General features: G+C 61.8%; 4 protein-coding genes across 5 annotated transcripts; 2 read left to right on the forward strand and 2 right to left on the reverse strand.

Moving 5' to 3' along the window:
- Positions 1 to 255: 255 nt before the first annotated feature.
- Positions 256 to 9,375, reverse strand: XAB2 (XPA binding protein 2). Of its 2 annotated transcripts, none has more exons than XM_087425581.1 (19): positions 9,279 to 9,375; positions 8,050 to 8,198; positions 7,635 to 7,758; positions 7,193 to 7,390; positions 6,261 to 6,395; positions 6,019 to 6,183; positions 4,637 to 4,781; positions 4,010 to 4,161; positions 3,817 to 3,936; positions 3,627 to 3,656; positions 3,292 to 3,423; positions 3,093 to 3,206; positions 1,983 to 2,145; positions 1,701 to 1,891; positions 1,357 to 1,479; positions 1,106 to 1,277; positions 688 to 817; positions 464 to 573; positions 256 to 370 (listed from the first exon to the last, which is right to left on the reverse strand). In XM_087425581.1, the coding sequence occupies exons 1-19, from the start codon at positions 9,327 to 9,329 to the stop codon at positions 309 to 311; spliced, it is 2,466 nt and encodes an 821-aa protein (XP_087281707.1). In that variant the 5' UTR covers positions 9,330 to 9,375; the 3' UTR covers positions 256 to 308. The 2 variants fall into 2 exon arrangements, with proteins under 2 accessions (XP_087281707.1, XP_004443561.1); XM_004443504.3 differs by having other exon boundaries at positions 3,525 to 3,656.
- A 195-nt stretch (positions 9,376 to 9,570) lies between these two features.
- On the forward strand, positions 9,571 to 11,138 carry PET100 (PET100 cytochrome c oxidase chaperone). The gene is made up of 4 exons (XM_014797706.2): positions 9,571 to 9,664; positions 10,383 to 10,469; positions 10,632 to 10,664; positions 10,992 to 11,138. Exons 1-4 carry the CDS (start codon positions 9,638 to 9,640, stop codon positions 11,073 to 11,075), a joined length of 231 nt encoding a protein of 76 aa, XP_014653192.1. The 5' UTR covers positions 9,571 to 9,637; the 3' UTR covers positions 11,076 to 11,138.
- Positions 11,139 to 11,143: 5 nt separating this feature from the next.
- On the reverse strand, positions 11,144 to 13,121 carry PCP2 (Purkinje cell protein 2). Its single transcript, XM_087426076.1, has 4 exons — positions 13,056 to 13,121; positions 12,337 to 12,484; positions 11,940 to 12,064; positions 11,144 to 11,322 (listed from the first exon to the last, which is right to left on the reverse strand). The coding sequence occupies exons 1-4, from the start codon at positions 13,104 to 13,106 to the stop codon at positions 11,203 to 11,205; spliced, it is 444 nt and encodes a 147-aa protein (XP_087282202.1). The 5' UTR covers positions 13,107 to 13,121; the 3' UTR covers positions 11,144 to 11,202.
- Positions 13,122 to 16,295: 3,174 nt separating this feature from the next.
- STXBP2 (syntaxin binding protein 2) lies at positions 16,296 to 24,588 on the forward strand. Its single transcript, XM_014797703.2, has 19 exons — positions 16,296 to 16,394; positions 17,639 to 17,688; positions 17,950 to 18,031; positions 18,542 to 18,618; positions 18,765 to 18,843; positions 18,922 to 19,025; positions 19,357 to 19,505; positions 19,693 to 19,777; positions 19,872 to 20,002; positions 20,102 to 20,209; positions 20,482 to 20,539; positions 20,685 to 20,750; positions 20,855 to 20,935; positions 21,524 to 21,662; positions 22,152 to 22,261; positions 22,964 to 23,059; positions 23,774 to 23,859; positions 23,972 to 24,129; positions 24,434 to 24,588. Exons 1-19 carry the CDS (start codon positions 16,358 to 16,360, stop codon positions 24,517 to 24,519), a joined length of 1,782 nt encoding a protein of 593 aa, XP_014653189.1. The 5' UTR covers positions 16,296 to 16,357; the 3' UTR covers positions 24,520 to 24,588.
- Positions 24,589 to 26,694: the final 2,106 nt, after the last annotated feature.

Consider the following 26,694-nt stretch of genomic DNA (forward strand, 5'->3'; position numbering starts at 1 on the left):
GGCAAGGCCCCAGGCTTGGGGCTCAAGGCAGCCACAGGCGACAGAGAGACTGGCCTCTTGGAGTCCAGAACTGGCTCTGCAGGGTGAGGGTGGGGCGTGTGCCCTGGCCTTGAGCCCAGCTGCCCCACCTCCCACACCAGCCAATCTGGGGGTGGGGGGAGCCGGGCCCGGGGCCAGGGCGCCACTGAGCTGGCAGTCCCTACAGGCACCTGGGCAGCAGGAGGGGAGGGCAGGAAGGAGGCTCAGACCATGACGTACAAATGAAGGCTTCATTGTGGGAGGGGGCGGTGGGGGTGAAGGGGGGCGGGTCAGTCTTCCTTCAGGCTCCCGAACACGGCGGCCGGCACACTCTGCTGCTCCAGCCGAACCTCTGCGGGGGAGGCGGGGAGGACACGGTGACCCTCCAGGAGGGCTCCTCCCTGGCTTCTGCCCCACCGCCCTGCCTGGCAGGCTGGCCCCTCACCGTTGGGCTCCAGGTCCATCTCGTCCTCGTCCTCGTCCTCGCCCAGCTCAATCTCCTCCGGGTTGGCTTGCTGTGCCAGCTCGGCCAGCTCCTCCCGGGAGGCATCACTCCTGTGGGTGGGCGGGGATGCGGGGGCACACCGCTCAGCTGGGCCCAGCTCCCCCTCCCAGCCTGAAGAAGAGCTGGCTGGCTCCCAGCCCCAGCCCCCAGCCCCTCGCTCTCACCTCACGAACAGGATCTTGCTCTGGGCCCTCGGGGGCTGGTCCCGCTCCGCCTCGGCTGCCAGCTGCTCTGCCCGCTGCTCCAGCAGCTTCATGTCGTCCAGGCCGCTCTGGCCGGGGGCGAGGTCGGACACTGGCGGGGCAGGGCGGGGTCAGACGCCATGGGCGGGCCCTCCCCACAGCCACACCAGACCCCGCTGCTCCCCGTGTGCCCCCTCACTCTGGGTGCTGCTGGGCGCCCCCACCTGTCCCTGAGTCCCCAGCCCTCTGGGAGTTCCTAGTCTGAGGCGGGGGAGGCAGAGTTGGACCCAGATGCTCCCAGACCCAGCAGGTCAAGGCTGGGCCGACAGGCCTGAGACCAGGGACTGTGTCGCCCCAGGGCGAGCCCGGCCGGGGCGAGGGCTGGCCCTCAGCAGCTCACCGGTGCCCGTGGCGCTGCCCGACACCTTGAGCATCTGCGAGGCCATGAAATTGACCTGCGTGTTGTAGGTGGCCTGCACGCTGCGGCGGATCCGCAGCATCTCCCGGATGGTATCCTCGTTGCCGTGTCGGACCTCAAAGTCCTTCCACGTTTGCCAGAAAGCCCCAGTCGTCTGTGGAGAGGGGTCTGCGCATAAGCCGCTGGCTGGCCGCAGCCTCCCAGAGCCCGCCCGCCTGCGGGTCCAGCCCTACCCGGGGGTCGCAGATCTGGGAGCAGAAGCTGTAGATGGCCCGGGCGCGGTCGATCTCTCCAAGCTTGCACTCCATGTCCGCAAAGCGCAGGCACATCTCCCGCGCATGCTCGTCCGAGAGCACCTGATAGGGCGGGAGGGTGCAGTCAGGGAGGGCAGGGCACGGGGCGGGAGGGGCACCCCTCTTGGGGGAGCTCAGGTGGTTCCCAACACACCAGGCCGGGCCCTTCTAGAAGGCCCCCCAGCCCCCACACGCAGGCATGCTCAGATCCTCCAGCCTGCAGGACCCGCCCATCCCTGGCAGGCCAGCCAGCCCCGCCCCGGCCCGGCCCCCGCGGCGGGCACCTCGATGGCCTTCTGGTAGATGCCGCGCGTGTGGGTGACACCGTAGATCTCAGCCGCCCGCTTGATGTAGATGTTGAACATGTCATACTGCTGGGCGGGCTCCACGGCCCGGGTGGCACGCTCGTACACGGCCATGGCGTGCCGGGCCAGGCCCCACTCCTCCTCCAGCTGCGCGTACAGCAGGTACAGCGCTGCGGCAGGACGGGGGGTGGTCAGAGGACAGAGGCCCGACCCACGACACCCCTGCCCGCGCCCTCCGCAGAGCCCCCTGGCCCTCCTCACTCTTGGCGTATTTGGGAGGGCAGCCATCCAGCGCCTGTTCAAAGAGGTCCCGGGCCCGCTCCAGCTTGCGGCCCCCATAGCGGGCGATGAACTTGGTCAGGTAGGTGCTCCAAATGTCCGACACGTTGGGCCACTTGAACAGCGAGATGCCGCGCTCATAGGCCTGCCCCAAGATGGGGAGAGTCTCAGCGTGTGAGGCTCAGAGTGAGACCCCCGGGCACCCAACCTGCCCGGGTCTCCTTCGGGCTCAACAAGCAGGCCCCTTCCCGTCCACCCCTCCCTGTGATCCTGGCGCTGTCAGGAGGGTCTGTGCTGCCTGTCGGCCTCAACAGACTGCAAGACCCAAGGGTCAGGGCTGGACCAGGACTCACTAAGTCACTGGTAGGTGACACTATGGGTGAAGAGGGGGGTGGACCTCAGCTCCGCAGATACGGAGCCCAGGCCGAGGGGCAGGGCCTGTCACTCAGGCAGGGGTAGCATGTGCACGTGAACGACCTCCCTGTCCGTGTACGTGCATCATCTCTACACGTACACGACCAAAACCCTCAGGGGGCGGGGCAGGGCCTCACCACGTGCATACATGCACACGTAAGACACCCCACACACCCACACCAACACCCTCCCTTCACCCCATACACACACAGAGGTGGGACTCGGTGCCTGTCACGGGCTGAACTGTGTCCCCTGAAATTCACACTGAAGCCCTAACACCCGGGACCTCAGTATGTGACTGTATTTTGAGATAAGGTCTTTACAGAGGTCACTCAGTTAAAATGAGGTCACTAGAGTGGACTCTACTCCAATACAACTAGTGTTCTTATAAGAAGAGATGTGGGATACATGGAGAGACACCAGAAACATGCACGGACAGAGATGCTCGTGTGGGGACACAGGGAGAAGACGGCCGTCTACAAGCCAAGGAGAGAGGCCTCAGGAGAAACCAGCCCTGCTGACCCCTTGATCTCGGACTTCTAGCCTCCAGCACTGGGAGGAAATACATCTCTGTTGTTTAAGCCACCCAGTCTGTGGTACTGGGTTAGGGAGAACCAAGCGCACTGACACAGTGCCCAGGACACCTGGGTAGGGGACACTGCCACCTGGGGCCCCCACCTTGAAGCTCTCCTCGAAGTACTTGTGCTCCTCCAGGAACATGGCATAGTTGATGACAATCTGGGGTGTGGCAATGCGCAGGTCCAGGATGCGGTCATACACGGCCTTGGTGGACTGCGGGGGTGGGTGGGGGCTGAGTGAAGTGACCCTGCCCCTCCTCCACGCCAGGCCTGCGGCCCGTCCCATCCCGGCAGCTCACCTGGAAGGTGCCAAGGCTCTCCTCCAGGTCAGCGAGCATCGACCACACCTTCAGCGACTTGTACACGCGGTTCTGCACAGGCTCCGAGGCATCGAAGTATTCGGCCCGGCGGGCGGGCAGCGCGGTCGCCTTCTATAGGGGGCCGGTGGCACCGAGTACGGAGCTCAGGTGGTGTCCCGGGCCCTGGCTGCACACCCCGCAGCCCCCTCCCCACACCCCGGGCTGGTGCTGACCCGAAGCAGCCGCAAGGCCTGGTCGTAGTTCTCGTGGCGGAGTTCCAGCTCGCCACACTCACACCACACACTCGCCAGGTCGTCCACCTGCTTGAAGCTCACCTTGGTGGCCTTCTCCAGAATGACACGGGCCTACGGGCAGGCAGAGGCCAGGCTGAGACCCTGACCACCCAGCTGCCGCCCTCTCCCTGAGCCTGCATGCTCACCCGAATGCACCCGTGTCCCTGGGTCCTCTGGCTGAGGACGCGTCTGTACTCACGCACACAGCACGCACACAAGGTATGGCACTCACATCATCCAGCTGTCCGTTGTCCTCGTAAAACTTGGCAAATGCGACCCACAGGGTGTGGGGCTTGCCTGTAGCCTTGAAGGGGTCCACGGTCTGCACGGCCTCCGTGTATGTGTTGATGATCTGGGTGGGAGGGGCTGGGTCAGGTACCAGGTGTGGGTGGGGCCAGGCAGGTGAGGGCGGGGCCATCACGTACCTCCCGAGGGCGGCCCTGGTGCAGGGCCACGCGCTTGTGCCACTCGTGCACGTGGTGTGGGTTCTGGCGCAGCAAGACGCTGTTGAGGAGCAGGGGCCGCCGGGCGATGAGCTGCTCGAAGCGAGCCAGGCGCAGCTCCAGGTCCACGTCGTCTGGGACCCGAGACAGGGGCCGGGGAGCAGGGGTGAGGGCCTCAGCACACAGCCACCTCCAGCCCCAGCCCTCTCTCCTTCCAGCCCCAGCCAAGTGCTCTGGGCCTTACCGACTCACCCCACTGTCCCCCCTGGCACTCTCTCCCCACTGGCCCCGGCCTGAGCTGCCCCAGGACCACCCTGACTGCCACCATTCCCCACAGCCCTCCTTCCCTGCCAAGCTCTGGCCCAGGCCCTCCTGAGCCACCTCACCGCCCACGCAGTCCTCCCTCTCCACCAGAGTCCAGCCCAAGCATGAGATGTATCCCCAGGCCTGGCTACCCACCAAGATCCCACCTACACTGTCCACTCAGTCTCCCTCCCTGCGGGCCTCGCACTGACCCTGAGACGCCCCCTCCCTTGCCCCAGCTGCTTGGGACTCCCTCCACCCCTGGCAGCCCACCCCCAGCCTCTCTGCCTGCCCTCTTCTGCTCACCCTCCTCCTCCCGCCCCAGCTCCGAGGCCGTCTCCATCTTGGCTGCAATCATGCTCTCCTCAAACTGGGCGTAGCTGTCGAACACCTGGGTGAAGTCCCGCACGGTCATCACGGTCCGGATGGCCTCCTCGTACACGTCCCGAGCCTGCGGGGATGGGGATGGGGACGGGGAGGGGTGAAGGAGAGTGCCGGCAGGGGAGAGGCGCGGGTGCCCATGCATGGAGACAGGCAATCGGCAGTACCGACTTTGGCGCCAGGCCCAAGTCGGAACCCCCACGGGGCCTTCCCTTGGGCCCTGTCCTCTCCCAGGCCTGCCCAGCTACGGCAGGCTGTGAGCAGTAGCGCTCAGCACAGAGCCACGGGTGGAGCCCTCCCCTGCCCTGCTGGAGTGATCTGGGGGCTTCAGCTCCCACTTAGTAAACTGAGTGACAACCTCGCATACTAAGTCACCACAAGGCTCAAGGCAGACATGTGTAAAACGCCTGGCACCCAGTAAGACTCAATAGGTGACCAAGCCCCTATCCCCATAGGTCCGCCCTGCAGGAACCCTAACCTCAGCTCGGCCATGGAGGGCTAAATTGCTGTTATGAAGCCCCCCTCAGCCTGCCCGACCCCGCTTCTCCAGCTCACGCTCTCCCCGTCATCCCCGCCCCCAAGCTCGGGCCCCATTTCTCTGCCCCGTCCCTGGCTGGTCCTGCCCCACTGCCTCCAGCTGGCTGCTGCCTCCTGCAGCCTCCTGGCTGGTCTCCCGCCACTGGCCTTGGCCCATGCATTCTGCCCAAAGTGGCAACCTGAAGACTCTTTGTAATACGCATACCTGGTCATGCCTCTGGCCTGCCCATGCCGGGCTGGTGGCTCCCCAAAGCAGGACACAGCCAGCCCCTCCTCGGTCTGCAGCTCCCCACTTCCCTAATCCTTCACCACCCCCCTCTCCACTCCAGCCCCCCTCCTCTCTGCTCCCACCTTCCCCGAGGCCCCAACAGCCCCAGCCAGCCCTGCTGGGGACCTCTCAGAGCCCCACATGCTCCCCTATCCCCTGAGCCTGCCACTCCATTGCCCAATAAGAAGAGCAAGCAAACACGGTGGCAGACAGCAACACCAACACCTCGACAGTGACTGTCACTCCCACTCTGCAAATGAGGACACCCAGGCTTAGCGGGCCCCAGGCCACACAGCCAGGGAGAACCAGGTGTGGCTGACCCCAGGGTGAGTGCACTGGTCCACAGGGCTGAACCGCCTCTCCTCACCTTCAGGAAGGCAGAGGTGTCGGGGCACGTGCATGTGTGCACAGAAGCATGTCTGCACATTTGCTGCTCAGACACGGGTCCATGTGCATTGGAGGGAGACCCGGCCCACACCCCGGGGCCCGTGTGCCCACGCACCTTCTCGAAGTGGCCGCTGCGGATGTAGTAGTCGGCCAGCGAGCACCAGAGCTTGCCCAGCTGGTCGGTGAAGCGGGTGAGGCCCCCGCGGATGATGGCGTCCACGTTGAGCGACTGCACCTTGTCCGGGTTCTGGGAGATGAGGTCGCACAGCTCGTGCCACAGCTGCGGGGCCCGGGAGAGAGTCTCAGCCGCGGCCCCCGAGGAGGCAAGCCCTCTCTCCCGGCTCCCCACCAGCCCACCTGGTAGTTGGACTTGCCGGCCTTGGACACGAAGCGCTCGTCATTCACCACCGTGGCCAGGCGCTGTGCGGCCTCGTCCAGCCGGTCGCTCGACTTGAGGTACTCGATGTACTCCTCTGCGCTCTCGGGGCTCAGCTGGCACCGACCCGCCCCGGCAGTCAGCGGGGCTGCAGGGCCACCCCACCATATCCCCCACCCACTTAGGGGCTCCAGGCCTCCTGTCAGCCACCCACCTTGTCCCGGCCAAGAGCCATCCCTGCTGACCCAGCCTTGGCCACACCCCTCAGCCTGGACCTCACTGGTCCAGCCTTGACTAGTGGTCCAGCCTGGGCCCCACTGGTCCGGCCTAAATCCTGACTGGTCCAGCCTGGGCCCCACTGATCCAACCCCAGCCCTGACTGGTCTGCCTTAGAGACCAAGGGTCCAGCCTGCACAGGCCAGGCCTTGCCTTCACCACCAGCCCTTACCCAAACAGCACTGTGCTAACGGTTTCCTGATATATAACAGATGGCATAAGTTTGAGAAAACTGCACACTCCCACCCAGTTTCCACCTCGACTCTCCACCCGCCTGTTATACGTTCTCATAGCCATTTATCTCCCATTCCTTGCCCTCCCACGGCTGTGGTTTTACTCAGGCTTACGTGATCAGCTCATGCACATCTGTCTATCCAGTTAGACTGAAAGCTCCCTGCAGGCAGGGGCTGTCTCAGTCACACTGTCCCCAACACCTGTCTCTGCCTGATGGTAGGCAGGTGCTAACAAACGATCTGGAGAATAAACAAATGAATCACAAACAAAAGACTGTCTGTCTCAAGGAACCTTTTTCCCACATCCTGCCTGTTAGGTGACATGCCACATGGGGCAAGTGTCCCAGTGAGAGTTTTGGGAATTCTTGACCTGGGGAACTGGCCCATCCACCCGATGGGCTCACCTTGAGGAAGCGCCGGTAGCCCCGCACGGCCGTCTCCGGCAGCGGGTGTGAGCGCAGGAAGCGCAGGTACAGGGGCCAAACCCGAGAGTGCTGGGTGATGGGCAGCGCCCGGAGGGCACGGTCGAAAGTGCGGCGGGTGTGTGTGACGCGGCCCTGGTCCATCAGGAACTGGCAATAATCTAGCCACAGACGGGGCATCTGGAGGCGTGGGGAGAGGCAGGCAGGTCTGAGCCACCAGCCACCAGCCATCACGGCCTGGCCACACAGACACATGGATGTCCTACAGCCAAGAACGCAGCAACACCCAGAACCTCCATCCCTGTGGGACTAAATCCAGCTCAACTTCAAGTGCACAGAGGCAACAGACTCCAATCCCCTCTGCCTTGTCCACCTCCATGGACTCTGAGCCCGCCTCCCACCCATCCCCTGGCCTAACCCCCACCTTGTGCATGAACACGAAAGCCCTCTCGTGGCAGTTGTTGACATCTTCATAGGCAGGATCGGTCACACAGCGATGCTTCACTTGTGCCCGGCGAGCCTTGAGATATCGGTACCAGAGTTTGTAGCTGGGGAATGGGGGAAGGGGCAGACAGTATCGGTCAGCTTTATGAACCCCAAGAACCCTCCGCTCTGCCCCAGGAGGCAACTGCTGGGAAAAGGGGCCCGACGAGGGGTGACTAGTCTCAGCAATGGGGGGATGGACTGGGACACTAGGGAAGCTGTGCTGACCAATCGGGGGATGTACACTACTGATGGAACACAATAGCCATCACCTGGGACCTACTGTCCAGTTTTGTTATGAGTGAACAAGGTGCGGTGGGGGCTGGGACGGGCAGGGCAGCGATAGCCATTCCCACCTGCAGGGCAGCAGCTTCAGCGCCCGCTCATACAGCTGATTGAGTCTGGGTTTCGGGGCACCCTGTTTGAACTCGATGTAGCGGAGCCAGCATTTGACGGAGAACTGGTTCCGCATGATTTCCTCCTCATAGGGGAGGTCTTCTTCCTCCTGCCGGCCAGGGAATGGGGAACAGAGAGACCTGCCCTCAGAGCCTGAGCGCAGCACCACTCCACTCCAAACTCCAGAGCTTTACCCAGACCCCACTGCCCACCGTCGGAGCCAGGTCACCAGATGCCCAGATACCAGGACTCAGACTTTCACACCCCAGAATTCTACTACCCACATTCTGTTCCAGATCATCAGACTCCTCAGTCATAGGTGCTAGGCCAGATATGAGACTACCACCCTGACATCCTTCTTTTGGCCTTCCTAATCAAGCTACCCACTTTCTGGCCCCGACTCCTTAGACACCAGGGCCCTGCCCTGATGCCAGGCCTCTGCCCTGGACACCAAGCCTTACCTCCTCACAACACGCCTCTTCCCAGACACCAGGGACCTCAGGCTCCCACTAGCCAGAGCCTAGCTCAACTCTGCCCCAGAACTTGGAAGCTAAACCCTTATCTCAAGAGAGATATGCACCATACGCCAAGCTTTTAACTCTAACACCAAGCATTTAGCGAAGATGTCAGGCCTATACTCCAAACACCAAGTCTTGGACTCTTCAGGATCCCACTGGCAATCACCCGACCAGCTCCACACCAGGCCTTTATTTTCGACTCCAGAGTTCTCCTAGGCCAGACACCAAGCCTTTATCCCAGAAACTATAACGCTCAGGACCAGACCTAGACCGTTACCCAGAACACCAAGCCTTTACCACAGAAACCAGACGCCTGGCCGGGTCACCATGCCTTTACTTCAGACATCAGTCCTCTCAAGATTTAAATGTGTGAATCTCCCTCCCCTCTCACTCCCCGCGCGCTCCCATTTCCGCTCCAGGTCCGGCATGACAGGCCCCTAACCTCGACAGCAGCTCTTTCCTCAAGCCACGAAGGCCCCGGCACCAGACTCTTACTCCTGGTCAGCTTGGTCCGGACATCACCATACGGCCTCTGGCCCGTTAGGATCCCCCACCCCTCGGGCCAACATAGCTTTGGCCTAGATCCCCCCTGCGGCCAGGCCCCGATCCCCTGCGGCACTCAGGCCCCGATGCCTCCACGCCGGCCACCCCTGAGCCCGCCGCGGACTCACGAAAACAAGGTCCGGCCGCTCGGACCGCGAAGGCCGCGCCATCACCACCATCTTCCTGGCTCTCCAGGTACGGGCAGGCGTCGCGTTATAATGATGTCTCCCGCTGAAGGCCCGCCCTCCCGAGCCAAACCCATTTTCTATTGGCTGAACCCTTCTCTACCGCGCGGGCGCGTTGTTGACTTTCGCTTACACAACGCCAGCGACCGGAAGCAGAGAGGAGGCGCTCGAAGATGACGTTGTCCCCGGAGTTCCTCGACCAATCAGCTTCAGCGGTGGAGCCCGCGAACTCCCAATGAACTGCTGTCTTGGTGGAGAGTTGGCTTTGGGCGGAAGCGACTTTGTAGCCTCGGAGAAGCGAGATGGGGGTGAAGCTGGAGGTGTTTCGGGTCAGTGAGCCCCGGAGTGCGTGGGCACCTGGGCAGGAGGGTCTTTCTGGATCTGAGGAGGAGGCTCTGAAAAGGGGGACCTCCAAAAAAAGGCTCCTGAGAGTTGAGAGGGATCTTTACGGTTGGAAACCCAGAGAAGGGGGCGCTGGGTTAGGGGGGAATCTGGGAGGGCTGGGGTAAGGAAGGGCCTCTGAGAGGGGTGATCTGGGGTGGGGGCTCCGAGAAGGAAGGCTTCAGACCCTGGGGGAGCTCTCGGGCTCATGGTCGGTGGGTGTCTGTCTCTGATAGGGAGACTCCTAGACTTAGAGGAGTAGATTCTGAAGAGTGAGGCCTCCTGGATTTGGGGGTGCTCTTAGGATCTGACTGGGGGGCATAATGAGGTCTCAAGGAGACAGCTTTGGTTGTAGTAAGAGCTCGTGTGCTCCTGGGGCCGGTGTATGTGTGTGTGAGTGTGGGTCTGTCTGTCTTTGAGAAGGAGTCTCCCAGACTCGGAGGGGGCTTTCAGGAATAAGATGTTTTGGCTTATGGGGGCTAGATTTTAAGGTGTGTGGCTTCTGCACCTTTGGTGGGAGTTCTGGGGTTCTTGGAGGGGGCGCCCTGAGGAGGCGCTCTTAGGTTCTGCTGGAGGATGGTCCTCTAGGCTCTGAGTAGCCTTTGCACACTGAAGGAGATAAGGTAATCCCTGCTTCTGCTCATTTCCCTTGCTCTTCCCTTCCAGATGACGCTCTACCTCACCTTCCCTGTGGCTATGTTCTGGATTGCCAATCAGGCCGAGTGGTTTGAGGACTATGTTGTACAGCGCAAGGTGGGCACAGGGAGAGTGTTTCATGGGTTCAGTCCAGGGGGAGGATATGAGGCGCCAACCTGCTGGGGACCAATGTCTGCCTCCCATGAGCCAACCTTGCTCTGGTTGTGGGGCTCTGGAGGCTCCTGGCTTGTGCCTCCATCTCTGATTTTGTCCCCACAGAGAGAGCTGTGGCCACCTGAGAAGGAGGACCAGGTAAGTGACATACTCTTCCTCCAACCAGAGGGACGGAGGAGCCTGGACCCCTGTGGCCATGGTGGATTTGAATGAAAATTTTACCCTCAGTCACGGTCAGAGAACTGAGAGCAGAGGGGCGTGTGGTGTCCTTTTGCCCTCTCCCTGAAAGATGAAACTGATCCCAATTGGACCTTGGTTATAATTGGCACAGGGCTTCCAGTGTAGACACTGAACTCTCAAGCCGTGGCCTCGGGGGTACAGGGCAAGGTGGTGGGAGAGGGGTTCAGGCCCTGAGGTGTGTGCCCCCCTCCTTCCTTCCTGTCCCACCCCCTTCCCCACCCCCAGCGCCAAGAGCTAGAAGAATTCAAAGAGAGGATACGGAAGCAGCGGGAGGAGAAGCTCCTTCGAGCTGCCCGGCAGAGCTCCTGAGCCTCCAAGTGCCTGAGTCGTAGGCCCTCCACCCAGAAAATAACACACACATGGTTCTTTGTTGCCCGTGGAAATGTTTTATTGTCTGTTTTCGGGGGCCAAGTGGGGCCCAGGACGGTTCAGGCCCTCAGGGGGCTTGTGTCTGGGGCTGGGGGCTGCTGTTCCGACGGAAGCTGAGAGCAGACGGGTCCTGGGGGGTGAGGAGGGGTTGGGGGCTGAGGGTCCCAGCTCGTTTCTGCACTCCGTCCTGTGGATGAAGAGGGGTCAGCCAGAGGTGACACAGACACTGGAGGGAGGGTACAGGTGGCAACCTGTGTCCTTCCTCCTGCCGTCTTCCTCACCATCCCCAAACTTCTGTGTACTTTGGTTATTCAACATTTAGGGTAGTATTTGGGGATCTCACTGGGGTCTTGATCAGAATCCAAGTTAGGGGTGAGTACGTGTGATGTGGACACACGTGAGTGTGCGGATGTGTGTGTCCTTTGTATGAGCTCATGTGTCCTCCTTTCTGAGGGTGTCTTCCCAGACAGGAAGTCTGTTTTCTCTGGCCTCCTCTAAACCCTCAGACTTGGGAGCAGGAGCCATGACTTCCAGTGACGGCTCTAACGTTAACATGCCTCCTGCATGACCTTGCGCCCCTCTTGGCCCTGTCTGGGCCTCTGTCCTCCCGTCTGAAGTCAGATATGGGACTGGCGACGGCCCTGTGACTGGCAGGGAGACAGAGGGGACGCCCTTACCAGGCACTCATCCTTGGGGCAGATAATGGACAGAGGTGGGGGTGGGGCCCCATTCACTCCTGGCTGGGGGTGGGAGGCAGGCTCGGCCTGGCTGGTCTTTCCTCAGCCCCAGCAGAATATCACCTACCTTGGGGCCCACAGGCTGGAAGCCAGGCAGGGTGCTGACTGTCACGCGCTGGTCGTCCATGCGGCGGCCCTGGGTACTTGCCAGCATGTCCATGAGACTGTCCATCTCGGGTGTGGGGCCGCACTCTGTGTGGAGCAGAGGCACGTGGGGATAGACACATAACAGACTCCAGGGGACACAGCCCAGCTAGAGCCCCCAACCCACCTCTTCACCCCCACTCACATCCCCCAGCATGCACGCCGGTCTCTCCCCCGACCCCCTGTGCCCCGAGACCCACAGGCATCTGTGTCCCCAGTTGTCTGCTCACTTTCTCACACAGCCTCTTGCCCACAGTCCCCCCAGATGGGCACTCGCCGTGCACCCTGCCCCGTTCACGTCCCCCAGACAGACAGCACACCCACTCCCAGGCACCCCTGCTGCCCACTCTCACGGCTCTCGGCGGGCTGGTCTGGCCCTGCCTGCAGCGAGCAGCGTTGCTGCTCCATCCGGTCTCCCTGCACGTGGCTCAGAAGGTTGAAGAAGCCCTCCTGGTCTGGGGAGCCCGCCTGAGGACAGACACACTCGGTCTAGCCGGCCCCTCAGTTCAGGAACCCAGCATCTCCCCTCCTGGCCGGCCAGCTCCTGCTCCGACCCTGGAGCCTGGCCGCCCCTCCTCGGCTCTCACCATAGTCCGCGCGGCAGTGCTGCTCTGCAGAGCTGCTCCGAATGAGACCTGAGTCTCCTCAATCCCGGCCCCCGCCCCAGGGGCCCGGCCATCCATTTCACGTGGTGCTGCCTCAAGGGAGAGGCTGCCGGTGCCAGCGTCCTGCCGTCCTAGATTGGGGCCTGACTGGAGGGTGGCCTGGGGGCTGGGACATGAGCCAGGGAAATGGCCCAGGGGCCGCCCCCAAATCCCAGCGTCCCCCACCTCAGGGGGGGTCAGCACTGAGAGCCCTGACCTCTGTCCTAGGGTTGGCCCAGGCCCTCAGACCCTCCTGCCCACCAGCACCTCCCTGGGCAGCAACTGGGTCAGGGGTCCCAGGAGACTCCCTCGCTAATTAGGTGCTCTACAAACTAATTAGTCTTGTCATTCACGGGCCCTTGAATTGGGGGTGTGTGGGAGCGGGGCTGGCTTACCTTGACGCAGGTGGCCGAGCCCCCATCCTCTTTCTCTTCCTGGTCCATCATTGTCCCCGCTCCCCTCCCCTGGGCCTCGTCCACTTCTCCGCTGGCCTCTGCCCCGGCCCCGTGCCAGAGAAGGCTTTTTAAAAGACTGGGCTGTGGGGGGAGTGGATACCCGGCCCCAAATCCCCAGCTCACGCCCCATCTGTTCCCACCCAAGCTTAAGCCCCATAAAGATGATCCAGATAATTGTTTTTGCATCACGACACCGGGGCTGCCGTGGGGGTGGGAGGCAAGGTGACTTGGGTTTGGACCTTGCTGGCCCAGCAGGGCTCACTGGGCTCCAAGAACTAGGGTGGAGTGCAGGGGCTGGCTGGGCCTCACTGGGAGTCGACAGGCAAACAGGGCAGCTGGGCCGGGGTCTTCAGCCCACCCGTGGGAAGTGGTGCAGCTGCCCCGCTTGCCCACCAGTACCTGTGGCCTCACCCTGTTGGAAAGGCAGTTGCTATCTGCAGGTGGGGTGGGGGGAAGAGGAAGCTGGACCCGAGGACCCCCAAGGCACCACCAGCCAACCTAGCTCCATCTCTGTCTCCTGGCCACACTCCTCCCTCTACTCACTGTCCCTGGCTCTGGTCGCTCCCCACGGGCCCCAAGACAAGAAGGTCTGGGGGCTCCTGTCTCCCTGACACCAATGCCAAATTGTGCCTTGATCCGTCACCCAGGAGGAGAGCCCCGCCCCCTCCTCTGAACAGCTGTGGCTTCCCCTCGGTGCCCTGGGAGAGGATGCCGCTAGCAGGACCCCGGCTGCACCCCGTCCCCTCCCCAAGATGCCTTTCTGGAAACCAATTGAAGTTTCTTCTCAGAATAAACCGGCTGCGCTGTCACCACCCCTGCCCACGCACAAAGTTCAGCCCCCCTCTCCAGGCAGCCCTTCCCCACTTCAGGGCCCACGTTCACTCCCTCTCCACAGCCCCGAGTCCTCGATGCTGACGGGATGTCCTGCTCCTCCACAGATGTATTAGTTTCCCGGGGCTGCCTTAACAAAGCATCGCAAACTGAGTAGCTTAGAGCAACAGACATTTGTCACACAGTTCTGGAGGCCAGAAGTCTGAAATCCCGGTGTCGGCAGGGCCACGCTTCTGAAACCTGTAGGAGAGGTTCCTTTCTTGCCTCTCCTTGGCTTTCCATGGTTGCCAGCAGTCCTGGGTGTTCCCTGGCTCGTAGCTGCAATACTTCAGTCTCTGCCTCTGTCATCACAAGACGTTCCCCCTGTGTCCTTGTCTTCACACGGCTATCATAGGATGTGGACACCAGTCCTATTGCATTAGGGACCCACCGTACTGCAGTATGACCTCATCTTAACAAATTACATTTGCAACGTCCCTATTTCCAAATAAGGTCACATTCTGAGGTACTGGGGGTTAGGACTGCAACGTACTTTTTTGTGTTGGGGGGGGTTGGGCAGGACACCATTCAGCCTTTAACAGTGGAAGCCCCTGGTCACCCTCACTGAGTGTAGTAGGGGGTGGCAGGCCCTACAGACTCTCACCCCCAGGGTGAGAAGCTAGAGGTGGTCCTGGCTTCCTCATGGTGTCTCCCAGCTCCTCCCTCTGCCCCTGCAATCCATCCTTCCCCCCAGGGGCTGCAGGGGTCCCCTCCTTCCTCTGCTCAGAACTCTCCCTTGGCCCCCATTGTCCTCAGAAGAAAACCCAAACATCGTGGGGTAATAGAAATGTTCCAAAATTGACTGATGGTGGATGCACAACTCGGAATATGCAAGAAGCCATTGAATTGGACACTCTCAGTGAGTGAGTTGTGTGGGATGTGAATTATATCTCAGTAAAGCTGTGAAAGAAAGAGATTTTCCTGGGGACGTTTTAGCCCTGTGCGTCCTGTGTCCTGGGAACCTCTCAATCCCAGGCATACCAGATTGGGATAGTCCTACCTTGTCTCTCTGAAGAAGTCTGGCCTCTGCAGCCCCTCCAACCTCACCTCCTGCCCAACCCCCCTTCCCGGGCCTCATCTCACTCCTGCCACTCATTCAGGCTCATCCCTGGTCTTCTCAGCCTGGATCACTGCCTGGCTGCTCCTTGATGTCATTCAGGGTTAAGTCTAAAGGCCACTCCCTCAGGGAGGCCCTCTGGGACCACCCCCAATAGGGCAGCCCCCTGCCCCCCCCACACCACGTGATGCTTGCTATCACATCACCGTTTATTTCCTTTAGGGCAGAACTGATCATTTTCTCTCCCCTCCTTCCACCTTCAACGCTACCACATGCAGACCTTCTGGTCTTATTCACTGCTGCCTGTCCTGTGTAAGTGGCAGAGGGCCTGGCACCTGGCCACCTTGTAATAAACATGGCCAAATGAGGACCCAGCTCAGGACTGAACCAGGTCAGGGCTGTGCATTCACACACATGCATCACACTTTAAATCCGGGCCCTCACTTGTATGGGTGGTGCTGGAGTGTGCCCTGTGTGTGACAAAGTGTCAGCCCTTTGCTGGTGCACAACGGGAGCAGGCCCAGAAATTTCCAGTCGAGTGTGAATCAAAGTGTGTGTGTGAATGTGCAAGCGGTTGAGCCTGCCACTAAACCCAGTGTGAATCAGCCTATGAATGTGATTGTTGCGGGTGTTGGGGGGCGGGGTGCACCGGGTGAGCACAAGGCTGTGACAAGCACTCCTGGGATGACTCCTGGTTCAAATCCCAATAGGCCTACTCATCATGTGGCCTTGGACGAGAGTCCCGCTGACGCGCGACTCCTCACTCCTATACCGCACTCCGTGTTAGGGTCTCTGGGAGGATGGAGTGAGAATCTGGCACAGGTGCCCCGCACACACTAGGTGCTGGCTTAGCTCCAACCCGGCCTCCAGGCCGCCTCTTGACTTTATCAAATGTTGCCCAAGCCTGCTGCTGCTGCTGCTAAACTCTGGGAGACAGAAGGTAAGTGGGTCACAGGTTTGTGGCCACGGTGCTCCAGGTGGGCACACAGCATCCCTCAGCCACAGAGAGAATGCTGGCAGGGTGGTTGCTGTGCCTGGGGAAGATGAAGCGGTCACCATTGCCCTGCGATCCCAGTTTCTCGCTGCACACAAGCAGGGGAAGTGTGTCTGAGCTCACGTCTGTGAGCGTGTCGTCGGGGTGCGCCCCTCCAGCGCACTGCGTCCGCTCTGCGAGGGACCGGTCTTCTTCCCCGAGAACCGACGGCGGGGCGGGGCCAGGTGCACAGGGGGCGTGGCCCGCGCGGATGACGTGAGGGGCCACGCCCATACCTTGGGACAGACCCGGAAGCGGCGGCGGCGGCACCCCTGGGGGAAGATGGCGCCCTCGGGGCTGAAGGCGGTGGTAGGGGAAAGTGAGTGCCGCCGCGCGCCGGGCTCTGGCGTCCCCTGGGGGGCGAGGGCCGGGGGCGCAGGGACTCTGGGGCCCCGGCGGCGGCGGGCAGCTGGGGGCTAGGCGGGGCTTCCGTCGAGCACCTGACGCTCGAGGGGGCGGGCGGGGACTTGGTCCCAGTTGGACGTCCCGGCACCGGCCGGAGCGGAACAAAGTGGAGAGACTGGACTCCGGGGACCCAAGGGCATCACGTTCGGGGTGGCGAGCGCGGGGGCTCGGACTTCGGGGCCCCGTAGGGTGGACGCCCAAACTCCCGGGTCTCACCCCAGCAAAGTCCGGGGGCTGGACTATTGGGGCGCCATGGTGCGGATTGGGGTCGGGTTGGGGGCGCTGCTCAACGCCCCCAAGTGGTGTGAGTGCCCAGAGGGCGTGTCCAGGGCCCCCTTCCAGGTCCAGGGGTGCGACCCTTGCCGGGCCCCCAAGAGCCCCATGCAACGTGAGGGCTCGGGTTCTTGGGGGAAGGTTGGAGGTCGCCCCCTCCCCCGCTTCGGGTAGTTCCGCCTGCAGCTGCTCCTTCCGCCCTGCCCGTCATGATTACAGTGGACAGGACACTGGCTAGGCGGGGCCACCCGACCCTTCTCCACCCCTTCCCTCCACTGGGCAGGGCTCAAAACAGTGTGGCTCAAAACCCCAGCACCCCAACTAAAGAAGGAGCCTCCTACGCAGCGGGTAACGGGGGAGACGGGAAAGCCACTGATTCCATTTTACAGATGAGGAAACTGAGGCTGGAGGTTGGTTGATGGGAGGACCACAGCCAGGCACACGTCTGAGCAGGGAACCAGGGGTCCTGCATTCTAATCTAGGGGAAACTGATGGAGGTGGATTGGGGGGTCTGGCTGAAACCTCCACGCTAGGAGAACTCGAGGTAGCCGATGGGGAAGCAGGGAGCCCAGCTCTGGAGGCAGGTAGACCTGTATGCAAGTCCTGGCTTTCCAGTTATTCATCTAAAACGTATTGATCCAGTGGCTACTTATGCCCCAGGCACTCGGCCACTTAGGCACCGAGGGTGCTTAGGCTAGTCACCTGTCCTCTCTGAACCTCAGTTTCCCTGTATGTAAGTTGGAGGTGACACGAGGAGCCACCTCGCAGGACTAGGGGGCGGAGTAAACAGGGGTTAAGATAGAGGTCCAGTTGAAGACCCAGATGGTTTGAGGTGATGGGGTCAGAGGACCCCACATACTGAGCCCACCTCTCCCTTCCCTGCAGAAATTCTGAGCGGAGTCATTCGGAGCGTCAAAAAGGATGGGGAGTGGAAGGTAGGGGTGAAGCAGAACGCCCTGTCCAAACCCACGTGGGGGCCCTGAACGTGGGACCCCCTCAAACTCCCTGAGGAAGTTGCAGGCCCATGGGGTGGATGGGTAGGCGGGTCTGCGATGGTGGGGTCCTGGTTCCTCTGGTCCAGCTAGCTCTTGAAGCTGTCAGTCCTTCCCAGTGCCCCAGCCCCTCCTCCGGGGCAGCTGCGGCCTCTCCTGCCCACTTGTCGGTCCATTGGTCCATCTGTCTATCCATCCGGACAGGTGCTCATCATGGACCATCCGAGCATGCGCATCTTGTCTTCCTGCTGCAAGATGTCAGACATCCTGGCTGAGGGCATCACCAGTGAGTGGACGCCCCACCCCGTGCTCCCCAGATGGGACCTGAATGCAGGGTCCCCTCATATTGTCCAGAACTTCCAAGTCTCAGCTCTGTGCATAGACAGCCCCGAGTGTGTGACTGTCCCCCTCCCACATATGTCCCCCAAACGGACAACCTGAGTGTGGGAGCCTGCGATGGGCAGACCTCCCATGCAGGACTCCTTGGCCCTGATCCCTAAGGGGTCAGCCTCCCCGACTGTGCAACCTCTGTGTGTGGAACCCCGTGTAGGACCCCCAGAATGAACTCAGTGTGGGGCTCCAGAATGCAGAGCTTTCTATGGGAGGCCCTGGAGGTATGACTGTGACCCTGAATGTGCAGAACCCTGCCCACGTAGCTCTTAGCTGTGTGGCCCATGGAGTGCAGCCCCCCAGCATCCAACCCTCCTCCCCAAGTGTTGACTTCCCAGATCTGAGACTCCCCGTGTGCCCTGGCCCCAGTGCCACCCACGTGGGTCCCTTCTTCTGTCCCTACTAGTTGTTGAAGACATCAACAAACGGCGAGAACCCATCCCCAGCCTGGAGGCCATTTATTTGCTGAGTCCCACGGAGAAGGTGCCTCTGGGAGCGAGTGTGTGTGCATGCGTGGGTGCCTGTCTGCACGTGTATGGGGGGACAGGCAGTGACTGGGAGGTGAGGGCAGAGGATGGACAGGTGTGGGGGTGCAGGGCCAGGCCTGGAGAGTGACCCGCATTCCCCAGTCCGTGCAGGCCCTGATCGCAGACTTCCGGGGGACCCCGACCTTCACCTACAAAGCAGCACATGTCTTCTTCACCGACAGTGAGTGAGGAGAGCTGAGGGCAGGGGGTCGGGGCGTGGGGGCTGCTCTGGCCTGATGTCCCCTTTTGCCTACCCCAGCCTGCCCGGAGCCCCTGTTCAATGAGCTGGGCCGCTCCCGCTTGGCGAAGGTGGTGAAGACACTGAAAGAGATCCACCTTGCCTTCCTCCCCTATGAGGCCCAGGTACAGCCAGCCTAGTCCTGGGCAAGGGGTGGGAGTCCATAGCCAAGCATCCCGGATCAGAAACAGACATTGAGACAAGTAAAGGAGAACTGAGTCAGAAAAGAAAGGAGCCAGCAGGGAGCACTGTGGGCACCCGGAGTTCTCTCCCTGGGCACCTGCAGGGGGCAGCGTAGAGCCCCCTAGCACTGTCCCGCCCAAGGGGGCGGGGCTGGGGTTTTCTCCACCTCCTCTCCAGGCATTGGTTGGGGGCTGCCCAGTGGGTGAAGCAGGCTCCAGAGATCAGCGGAGGTGTGTACCTCCAGCGGTGGCTCTGGCACTTGTGTCCTCCCAGGTTTTCTCGCTGGATGCCCCCCACAGCACCTACAACCTCTACTGCCCCTTCCGGGCGGGGGAGCGGGCGCGGCAGCTCGAGGCGCTGGCCCAGCAGATCGCCACTCTGTGCGCCACGCTGCAGGAGTACCCGTCCATCCGCTACCGCAAGTGGGGACCCCACCCCCATGCCGTCCCCTGGCTTTGACCCCCTCCTGCATGCAACCTTTAAGCTCTCTTCTGATCCCAGCCCCGGTCCTCACCCTGGACCCTGACTCCCATCCCCGACCCCCCGTCTGTGCCTGGCCTCCGCAGCCCCACGCCCTGAGGCCCTTCTGTCTGCCCATCCCACCCCCAGGGGCCCAGAGGACACGGCCCAGCTGGCCCACGTTGTCCTGGCCAAGCTGAACGCCTTCAAGGCAGACACTCCCAGTCTGGGCGAGGTGAGGGGGCGCGCTGGCGGGGTAGGGCTGAGGCCCCAGCCAGAGTCAGGGTCAATGTCCTCATCCCTGCCCACCCCCCCATCCCACCTCCCAGGGCCCTGAAAAAACCCGCTCACAGCTACTAATCATGGACCGGGCGGCTGACCCCGTGTCCCCGCTGCTGCATGAGCTCACGTTCCAGGCCATGGCCTATGACCTGCTGGACATCGAGCAGGACACGTACAGGTGGGCGCACTTCCGGAACCCGCCCCCCACCATCACCACGGACCTGGGTCCCAGGTCCTCAGCTAGTGCTCCCGACCCTCATGTCTCCCCCTCCCACAGGTACGAGACCACGGGGCTGAGCGAGGCCCGAGAGAAGGCCGTGCTGCTGGATGAGGACGATGACCTGTGGATAGAGCTGCGGCACATGCACATCGCGGACGTGTCCAAGTGTGTGCACACGGGGAGCTGGGTGCACCGGTCCCCACCTCCATCCCCTCCCCCATTGTGGCCTTTGGTTCTGGGGAGCCACCCCTCTACAAGCCACGCCCTTCAGCTGGACTCCTGGGTGTGTCCCCAGTGTGGGCTTGCACATGTCCTAGTACAGGGATGTGTGTCCCCCCGGCTCCCATCCTCCAGCCGTGCGACCCCCCACACTGCCCTCAAACTACAGTTTTGACACCAGCCCCCCAACCTCACGCCTGCCCATCCTCTCCACCCAGGAAGGTCACGGAGCTTCTGAAGACGTTCTGTGAGAGCAAGAGGCTGACCACCGACAAGGTAGGGGGCGGGCCTGCATCAGGATGGGCAGCCTGGAGGAAAGCCCCCGTCCCCCCAGAGCGGGGCCGGGCCTCAGCCTGCGTCTCGAGCCTGGAGTGGGACCTCGGGTGGGCAGGGCCTGGCCTCACGCCCACCCTATCCCCAGGCCAACATCAAAGACCTATCCCACATCCTGAAAAAGATGCCGCAGTACCAGAAGGAGCTGAACAAGGTGAGTGCAGGCCGGGAACCTGGGCCCCCTGACCCCAGCTGCCACCCTGCTCTTGCCCTTGCCTCAGTTTCTGTCACCTTCAAATCCCACCCCCCACCCTGCAGTATTCTACACACCTGCATTTAGCCGATGACTGCATGAAGCACTTCAAGGGTTCCGTGGAGAGGCTGTGCAGCGTGGAGCAGGTGAGGGCTGCCTGGACGCAGGTTAGGCCTTGTGAGGGGTGGGGCCTGTGGAGAGGAGGGGCCTGTGGGGGCGGGGCCTGTGGAGAGGTGGAGCCTTGTGAGGGGCAGGGCCTGTGGAGAGGTGTGGCCTTGTGAGGGGCGGGGCCTGTGGAGAGGAGGGGCCTGTGGAGAGGTGGAGCCTTGTGAGGGGCAGGGCCTGTGGAGAGGTGGAGCCTTGTGAGGGGCGGGGCCTGTGGAGAGGTGTGGCCTTGTGAGGGGCGGGGCCTGTGGAGAGGAGGGTCCTGTGGAGAGGTGGAGCCTTGTGAGGGGCAGGGCCTGTGGAGAGCTGTGGCCTTGTGAGGGGCGGGGCCTGTGGAGGGGAGGGTCCTGTGGAGAGGTGGAGCCTTGTGAGGGGCGGGGCCTGTGGAGAGGTGTGGCCTTGTGAGGGGCGGGGCCTTGTGAGGGGTGGGGCTTGTTGGTGGGCAGGGCTGGAACCTTCAGAGACCTGGTACTAGGATGAAGCAGGACTCAAAGGTCTTGCCAAGGACCCTGGGGGTGTTCCTCCCTGCCCCCTCCTCCCATGTAGTGGCTGACCCCCATGCCCCACAGGACTTGGCCATGGGTTCGGACGCAGAGGGCGAGAAGATCAAGGATGCCATGAAGCTGATCGTGCCCGTGCTGCTGGACACGGCGGTGCCAGCCTATGACAAGATCCGGGTCCTGTTGCTCTACATCCTTCTACGGAATGGTGGGTGGGGGCATGGGGGGGCCTCGGGGTACCCCCATTCACCAGGGTCTCCAGTGATCCTGGGAATCTCAGCCCCACAGTTCCCCTGTCCTTGGGATGCCCCCACTCCCTTGGCACACCAAGCCCCACAGATGCTGCTCTGGACCCTGGGACCCCCTCTCCATTGACCTGGGGGAATTCTCATTGATATGAGGGCTCCACTGACAAAGAGACCGCCTTATCTATGATTCTTTCAAACTTGGACTCTTCAACTAACTCCAGAGGATCCTCAAATCTACTCCCTTTGGTCTCCCAATCCAGAATCGCAACTCCAGGACTCCCCCCACACTAGCCCCGGTGGCTCCCTTGGTCCTGAGGACCCCCCAACTGCAGGATACCCCATCGCGGTCTTAGGACCTCCTCACGCCACCCCCAACCCCCTGAACGCAGGAACCCACATGGCCACCTCCCGCCCCTCAACCCACCAGGCCTGCCCTCCCCGTCCTGCAGGTGTGAGCGAGGAGAACCTGGTCAAGCTGATCCAGCACGCCAACGTGCAGGCGCACAGCAGCCTCATCCGGAACCTGGAGCAGCTGGGGGGCACCATCACCCATGCCGGGGTACGCTGGGAGCGGGCCAGAGGGGCGGAGACTGGGTGGAAGGCGAGTGTGGGTGTGGGGGGATTGCTGGGGTGGAGAGGGCGTTGAGTCAGAGCCTGGTCCTGGGGGCAGAAGGCATGTCACAGGGCTGGGGTGCACGGTGTGGTGTGGTTCTTGGGGGACAGAGAGCATTGAGTGGGGTCTGGTCTGGGGACGGTGGGTCACACGCCAAGCAGGGGAGTGAGCCATAGTCAGATCCCGGGTCCCGGTGGTGGTGCGGCGTGGGGCGTGTGGTCCGAGTCTCGGGGGCAGATCGCAGGGTCACCAGCATTGGGGCACACAGCTACTGGGCTCCTGGGGGTCTCTGAGGACCCCCCACCCACCCCACACACACACAGCAGCTTCCTGGGCTCCGTTTAGCCTCTCTAGTGCCACCTCCCTGATTCTGCTTCCACCACTGGGGGCGCCCCTCTCAGGTGCCCCCTGCGTGTCCCCCACTTCTCGCTTCCCTGTATCTCTGTCCTTTCATCTCTTTGTCTCGCTGCTTCTGTATTTCTTTCTCCCTTCCCTGCCTGTCTCTCGTTTCTCTCTCTCTGATTCTGTTCCATTTCTCCATCTTTGTCTGAACCCCGCCCCCCCCAAGCCAGAGGAGCCCCCAGCCCCACCTGTGACCCGCCGCCTTCCCCTAATTCTCCCACCGGCCCCGCTGTACCCCGCCTGCAGGGCTCTGGGACCTCAAGCCGGCTGGGCCGGAGGGAGCGCTTGGAGCCCACCTACCAGCTGTCCCGCTGGACCCCGGTCGTCAAGGATGTGATGGAGGTACTGCTGGTGGGGGGTGGGCACGGGGAGGGTGGGGGGCTGGGGCCTGACCTCTGCCTGCCCCCGCCACGTCCTGCCCTGATCCAGGCAGCGGCTCAGCCCCCGTCATGCTGCTAGTGCTAAGCCGTGGGGCTTAACGGAAAATCCCTCATTATGGGCATCCCCTGGCATCCGATCTGCTTTGCCAGGGGGGTGCCCCAGGTCCACATATAAGGGGGAGCCTCCTTTCCTCTCCACCCACTGGGCCCCTCCTCTGTCCCCCTCTCGTCTCCTGTTCTGCCCACCAGAGAGCCCCCTTGTTCCTCCTTCGCCCTCCAGTGCCCTTCCTGGGACCCAAAGCAGCAGCACAGCAAAAAGGATCAGGCTGGGGGCCTGGCTGCCCGCCTACAGCCCCTCTGGGGTCCTGGCGCCTCCACCTGCTGGAGGCCCAGCGACCTTGGCACCCCATCCCCATGGACCCTGAATGCCCAGACTCCTGGGTCCCCGAGGGGCTGGAGGCTCGGGCTCCTGGCTCCCCAAGGGGCTAGGGGTCCAACTCTTGGGTCTCCAAGGGGCTGGAGGCCCAGATTCCTGAGTCCCCAAGGGGCTAGAGATGCACGTGGTGGCTCCTATCTGCCAAGATTTTGGCCCCTGAACACAGCCAGTGGAGGGGGTTCAAGAGCTGGGCCCCGTCGCCCAGGGCTCCTCTCCTAAGCCTCCCTCTCTGGCCCCCAGGATGCCGTGGAGGACCGGCTGGACCGCAAGCTGTGGCCATTCGTGTCCGACCCTGCCCCCACGGCCACCTCCCAGGCTGCTGTCAGGTGAGGGTGGGGGGACGCACCCTGCCCCCCACCCTGTGCACCCAGGCCCGTGTCAGGTGGCGGGGTGGGGGTCTCCTTCCCGCACTGACCTCTGCCCGCCTCACCCGCACAGTGCCCGTTTTGGCCACTGGCACAAGAACAAGGCAGGTGTGGAGGCACGGGCGGGGCCCCGGCTCATCATCTACATCGTGGGCGGCGTGACGATGTCAGAGATGAGGGCTGCCTACGAGGTGACCAGGGCCACCGACGGCAAGTGGGAGGTGCTCATTGGTGAGCGGCCAGGACTGGGGTCCCTGGGGGGCTGGGGCTGGACTCCTAGGTGCTTCAGAAGGGTGGGGGCTGACAGCTGGATTCGTGGTCCCCAAAGCCTGGAGCCTCTGCAGGGCTCATGTCAGGCCGCCCTGGGGGAGAGGACGTGGCTGGACACCTCTTCTCACCTGGGGGCTGGACCCCTGTATTTCTAAGGGGTCTAGACTCCTGTGTCTGCAGAGTCAGGGCCCAGTTTCCTGAGGACCTTGGCGGGGGGGGTCCCAGGGCAGCGACCCCACCTCCCTCACCCTCTCCTCCTGCCCAGGCTCCTCGCACATCCTCACCCCGACCCGCTTCCTGGACGACCTCAAGACACTGGACCAGAAGCTGGAGGATATTGCCCTGCCCTGACCCTCGCGCCCCCGCCGTGACCTGCCCTCTCCCTTTCCAGAGAAATAAACTGCCCCCTTCTCTCTGCCAGCCAGCGGCCACCTCACTTTCTTTCCCAGGGAGCTGTAGTGGGCCAGCCTCCCGTGGGTCCCATTCCCTGGTCTGGGCCTCAGGCCCCACCACACCCTGTTGTCCTGCCAGAGGGCATCTGAAGCCTGCGTGGAGATTAAGAATTTGAATATTGGCTCTAAGATGGATGAGCTGTGAGGCCTTGGCCAACTTGCTGGGTTCCCCATCCAAAAAATGGGGGCCAGTAATGGCAGCCGCTTTGCAGAAGAGATGAGAGAAGGTGCTGGAAAGCTGATGGCATGGGAGCGTGACAGCTGCTGCTCCTTCATTGTCACTAGAGTTATCTTGGCTGCTCTGATGGGACTGTTAGTGTTACTATTAACAAGCAGAGTGAGCCCTGTATTCTGGCCCTCCCTAGTGCCCAAGGATCTGTCCCTTTGGGGCCGGAGCCACACAAGGCCAGGGGTCTTCTCCAGCTCCTGGGATCTTAGTCTGCATTTGTGTGAGGACGGGCACACAGCAAACCATGTCCGGTTGCCACCCCAGAGAGTTAGAACTCTCCCTGTTCATCCTCCTCTCCCCAGGGTGTTGACAGGGGCTCCTAACTGCAGGACTTATCAGAGCCTTTACTGGGTGTATTAGTCTGCTAGGGCTCCCATAGCAAAGTACCACATTCTGGGTGACTTAAACAACAGAAATTTATTTCCTCACAGTTCTGGAGGCTGAAAGTTCAAGATCGAGGTGTTGGCAGGGTTCGTTCCTTCTGAGCCCTCTCTCCTTGGCTTATAGACCGCCGTCTTCTCCCCATGTCCTCACGTGGTCTTCCCTCTGTCTGTGTCTGTGTCCTGACTCTTCTTATAAGGACATCAGTCATATTGGATCAGGGCCCACCCTAATGACCTCATTTTAACTTATCTTTTAAAAGACTGTCTCTGAATGTGGTCACATTCTGAGGAACTGGGGGTTAGGGCATCAGCATGAATTTGGGGGGACACAGTTCACCCGTAACACTCAGCTAAAATGAGAGGTGACTCTCACAGCATGAAGAAGACAGGTGAGGACCCTGCTCTCTGGGACACAGATGCACAGCCAGGCAGACAGTCCTCCGCAGAGGGGGCTCTGGGAGCCCAGAGGACACCCTGATCCACCTAGTCTGGGGGCAGCCAGGAAGGGCTTCCTGGAGGAGGTGAAGTCCGAGCTGAATATGAAAACGAAGAGTCAGGGAAGAGAGGGGAGGGTGCAGTGGAGGCAAAGATGAGAGTGGACTGTAGCAGGAGGGAAAGAGTATTGAGGGGCAACAAGATCTGAGAGCCACATAGGGCCTCGAAAGCCTTGGTGAGGATTTGGCCCCTCCTGGGGTCGTGGGAAACTGCAGAAGGGATCTGAGCAGGGGCAGGCCGGGGCCCAACTCTAATGGTGATGAGGCTCTGCTGGGAGGGGTACCTGGGGAGGCTGCCCTGGGTGTGTGGGCGGGCAAGCTGGGCATAGTCGTGTGTCCCCCTCCTCCCCCCAGTGGAGCACTATTTATTTCCATTCTGCCACCTCTGGGGATGTGGCCCATCCAAGGCTGGGACCAGGAGGGCGTGGGCCGACCCCGGACACCGGGGACCCTTTTTTCCCTCCCACTGAGGACTTGGCCCTAATTTTTAGGTCACCTATCCTTCTGAGAATTCAGGAAAATCTTAAGGGCACTCTTCCCAGAAAAATCGCGTACACAGTTTTGCAGGTGAGGGAGGCACCAGACCCTGTGATTCAGCAATTCTAGGATTAACGTGTGACTCTTACCAGGGCAGAAAGATGGGTGTGCAAAGTTGTCTAGTGGATGGGGTGCGGGGGAGAAGGTGGGTCGGCGCAGACCCCTGAGACGCCACCCCTGCACGCAGGGCTCCCCGCCCGGCTTCGGCTGGAAAGGCCTTTAACTGGCGGGAGACGGAGTGGGAGAGAGGGTTTTCAAGTTCACATTTAAACTCGCCTGCCTGGAAGGCGGCCGTTTTCCTCCGGGACCGCTTGGGTGGGTGAGCGCTGTGAGCGCCAGGGGGCGCTGTGGCTCGATTTTTCCGGTTCCTTTGATCTTGCGCGTCTGTAACCTGAGCGTCCGTGCCCTAATTAGAGACGGCGGGGAAATGG

The sequence above is a fragment of the Ceratotherium simum genome, chromosome 39 (genome assembly GCF_057802395.1).
Source record: "Ceratotherium simum simum isolate JZ-2026a chromosome 39, ASM5780239v1, whole genome shotgun sequence".
NCBI lineage: Eukaryota > Metazoa > Chordata > Mammalia > Perissodactyla > Rhinocerotidae > Ceratotherium > Ceratotherium simum.

Excerpts from the sequence above, each read along its gene's own strand:
- STXBP2 (XM_014797703.2), top strand. The coding sequence starts at position 16,358 with ATGGCGCCCTCGGGGCTGAAGGCGGTGGTAGGGGAAA. Across the intron at positions 16,395-17,638 it reads GAAGGCGGTGGTAGGGGAAA|AAATTCTGAGCGGAGTCATT; the intron begins GTGAGTGCCGCC and ends CCTTCCCTGCAG. Across the intron at positions 20,210-20,481 it reads CACATCGCGGACGTGTCCAA|GAAGGTCACGGAGCTTCTGA; the intron begins GTGTGTGCACAC and ends CTCTCCACCCAG.
- PCP2 (XM_087426076.1), bottom strand. The coding sequence starts at position 13,106 with ATGATGGACCAGGAAGAGAAAGAGGATGGGGGCTCGGCCACCTGCGTC. Across the intron at positions 12,485-13,055 it reads GCTCGGCCACCTGCGTCAAG|GCGGGCTCCCCAGACCAGGA; the intron begins GTAAGCCAGCCC and ends GTCTGTCCTCAG. Across the intron at positions 11,323-11,939 it reads TCCAGCCTGTGGGCCCCAAG|GACGGAGTGCAGAAACGAGC; the intron begins GTAGGTGATATT and ends CTTCATCCACAG.
- XAB2 (XM_004443504.3), bottom strand. The coding sequence starts at position 9,329 with ATGGTGGTGATGGCGCGGCCTTCGCGGTCCGAGCGGCCGGACCTTGTT. Across the intron at positions 8,199-9,278 it reads AGCGGCCGGACCTTGTTTTC|GAGGAAGAAGACCTCCCCTA; the intron begins GTGAGTCCGCGG and ends CCTGGCCGGCAG. Across the intron at positions 3,207-3,291 it reads AGAGCCTTGGCACCTTCCAG|TCCACCAAGGCCGTGTATGA; the intron begins GTGAGCTGCCGG and ends CCACCCCCGCAG.
- PET100 (XM_014797706.2), top strand. The coding sequence starts at position 9,638 with ATGGGGGTGAAGCTGGAGGTGTTTCGG. Across the intron at positions 9,665-10,382 it reads TGAAGCTGGAGGTGTTTCGG|ATGACGCTCTACCTCACCTT; the intron begins GTCAGTGAGCCC and ends CTTCCCTTCCAG. Across the intron at positions 10,665-10,991 it reads CACCTGAGAAGGAGGACCAG|CGCCAAGAGCTAGAAGAATT; the intron begins GTAAGTGACATA and ends CCCCACCCCCAG.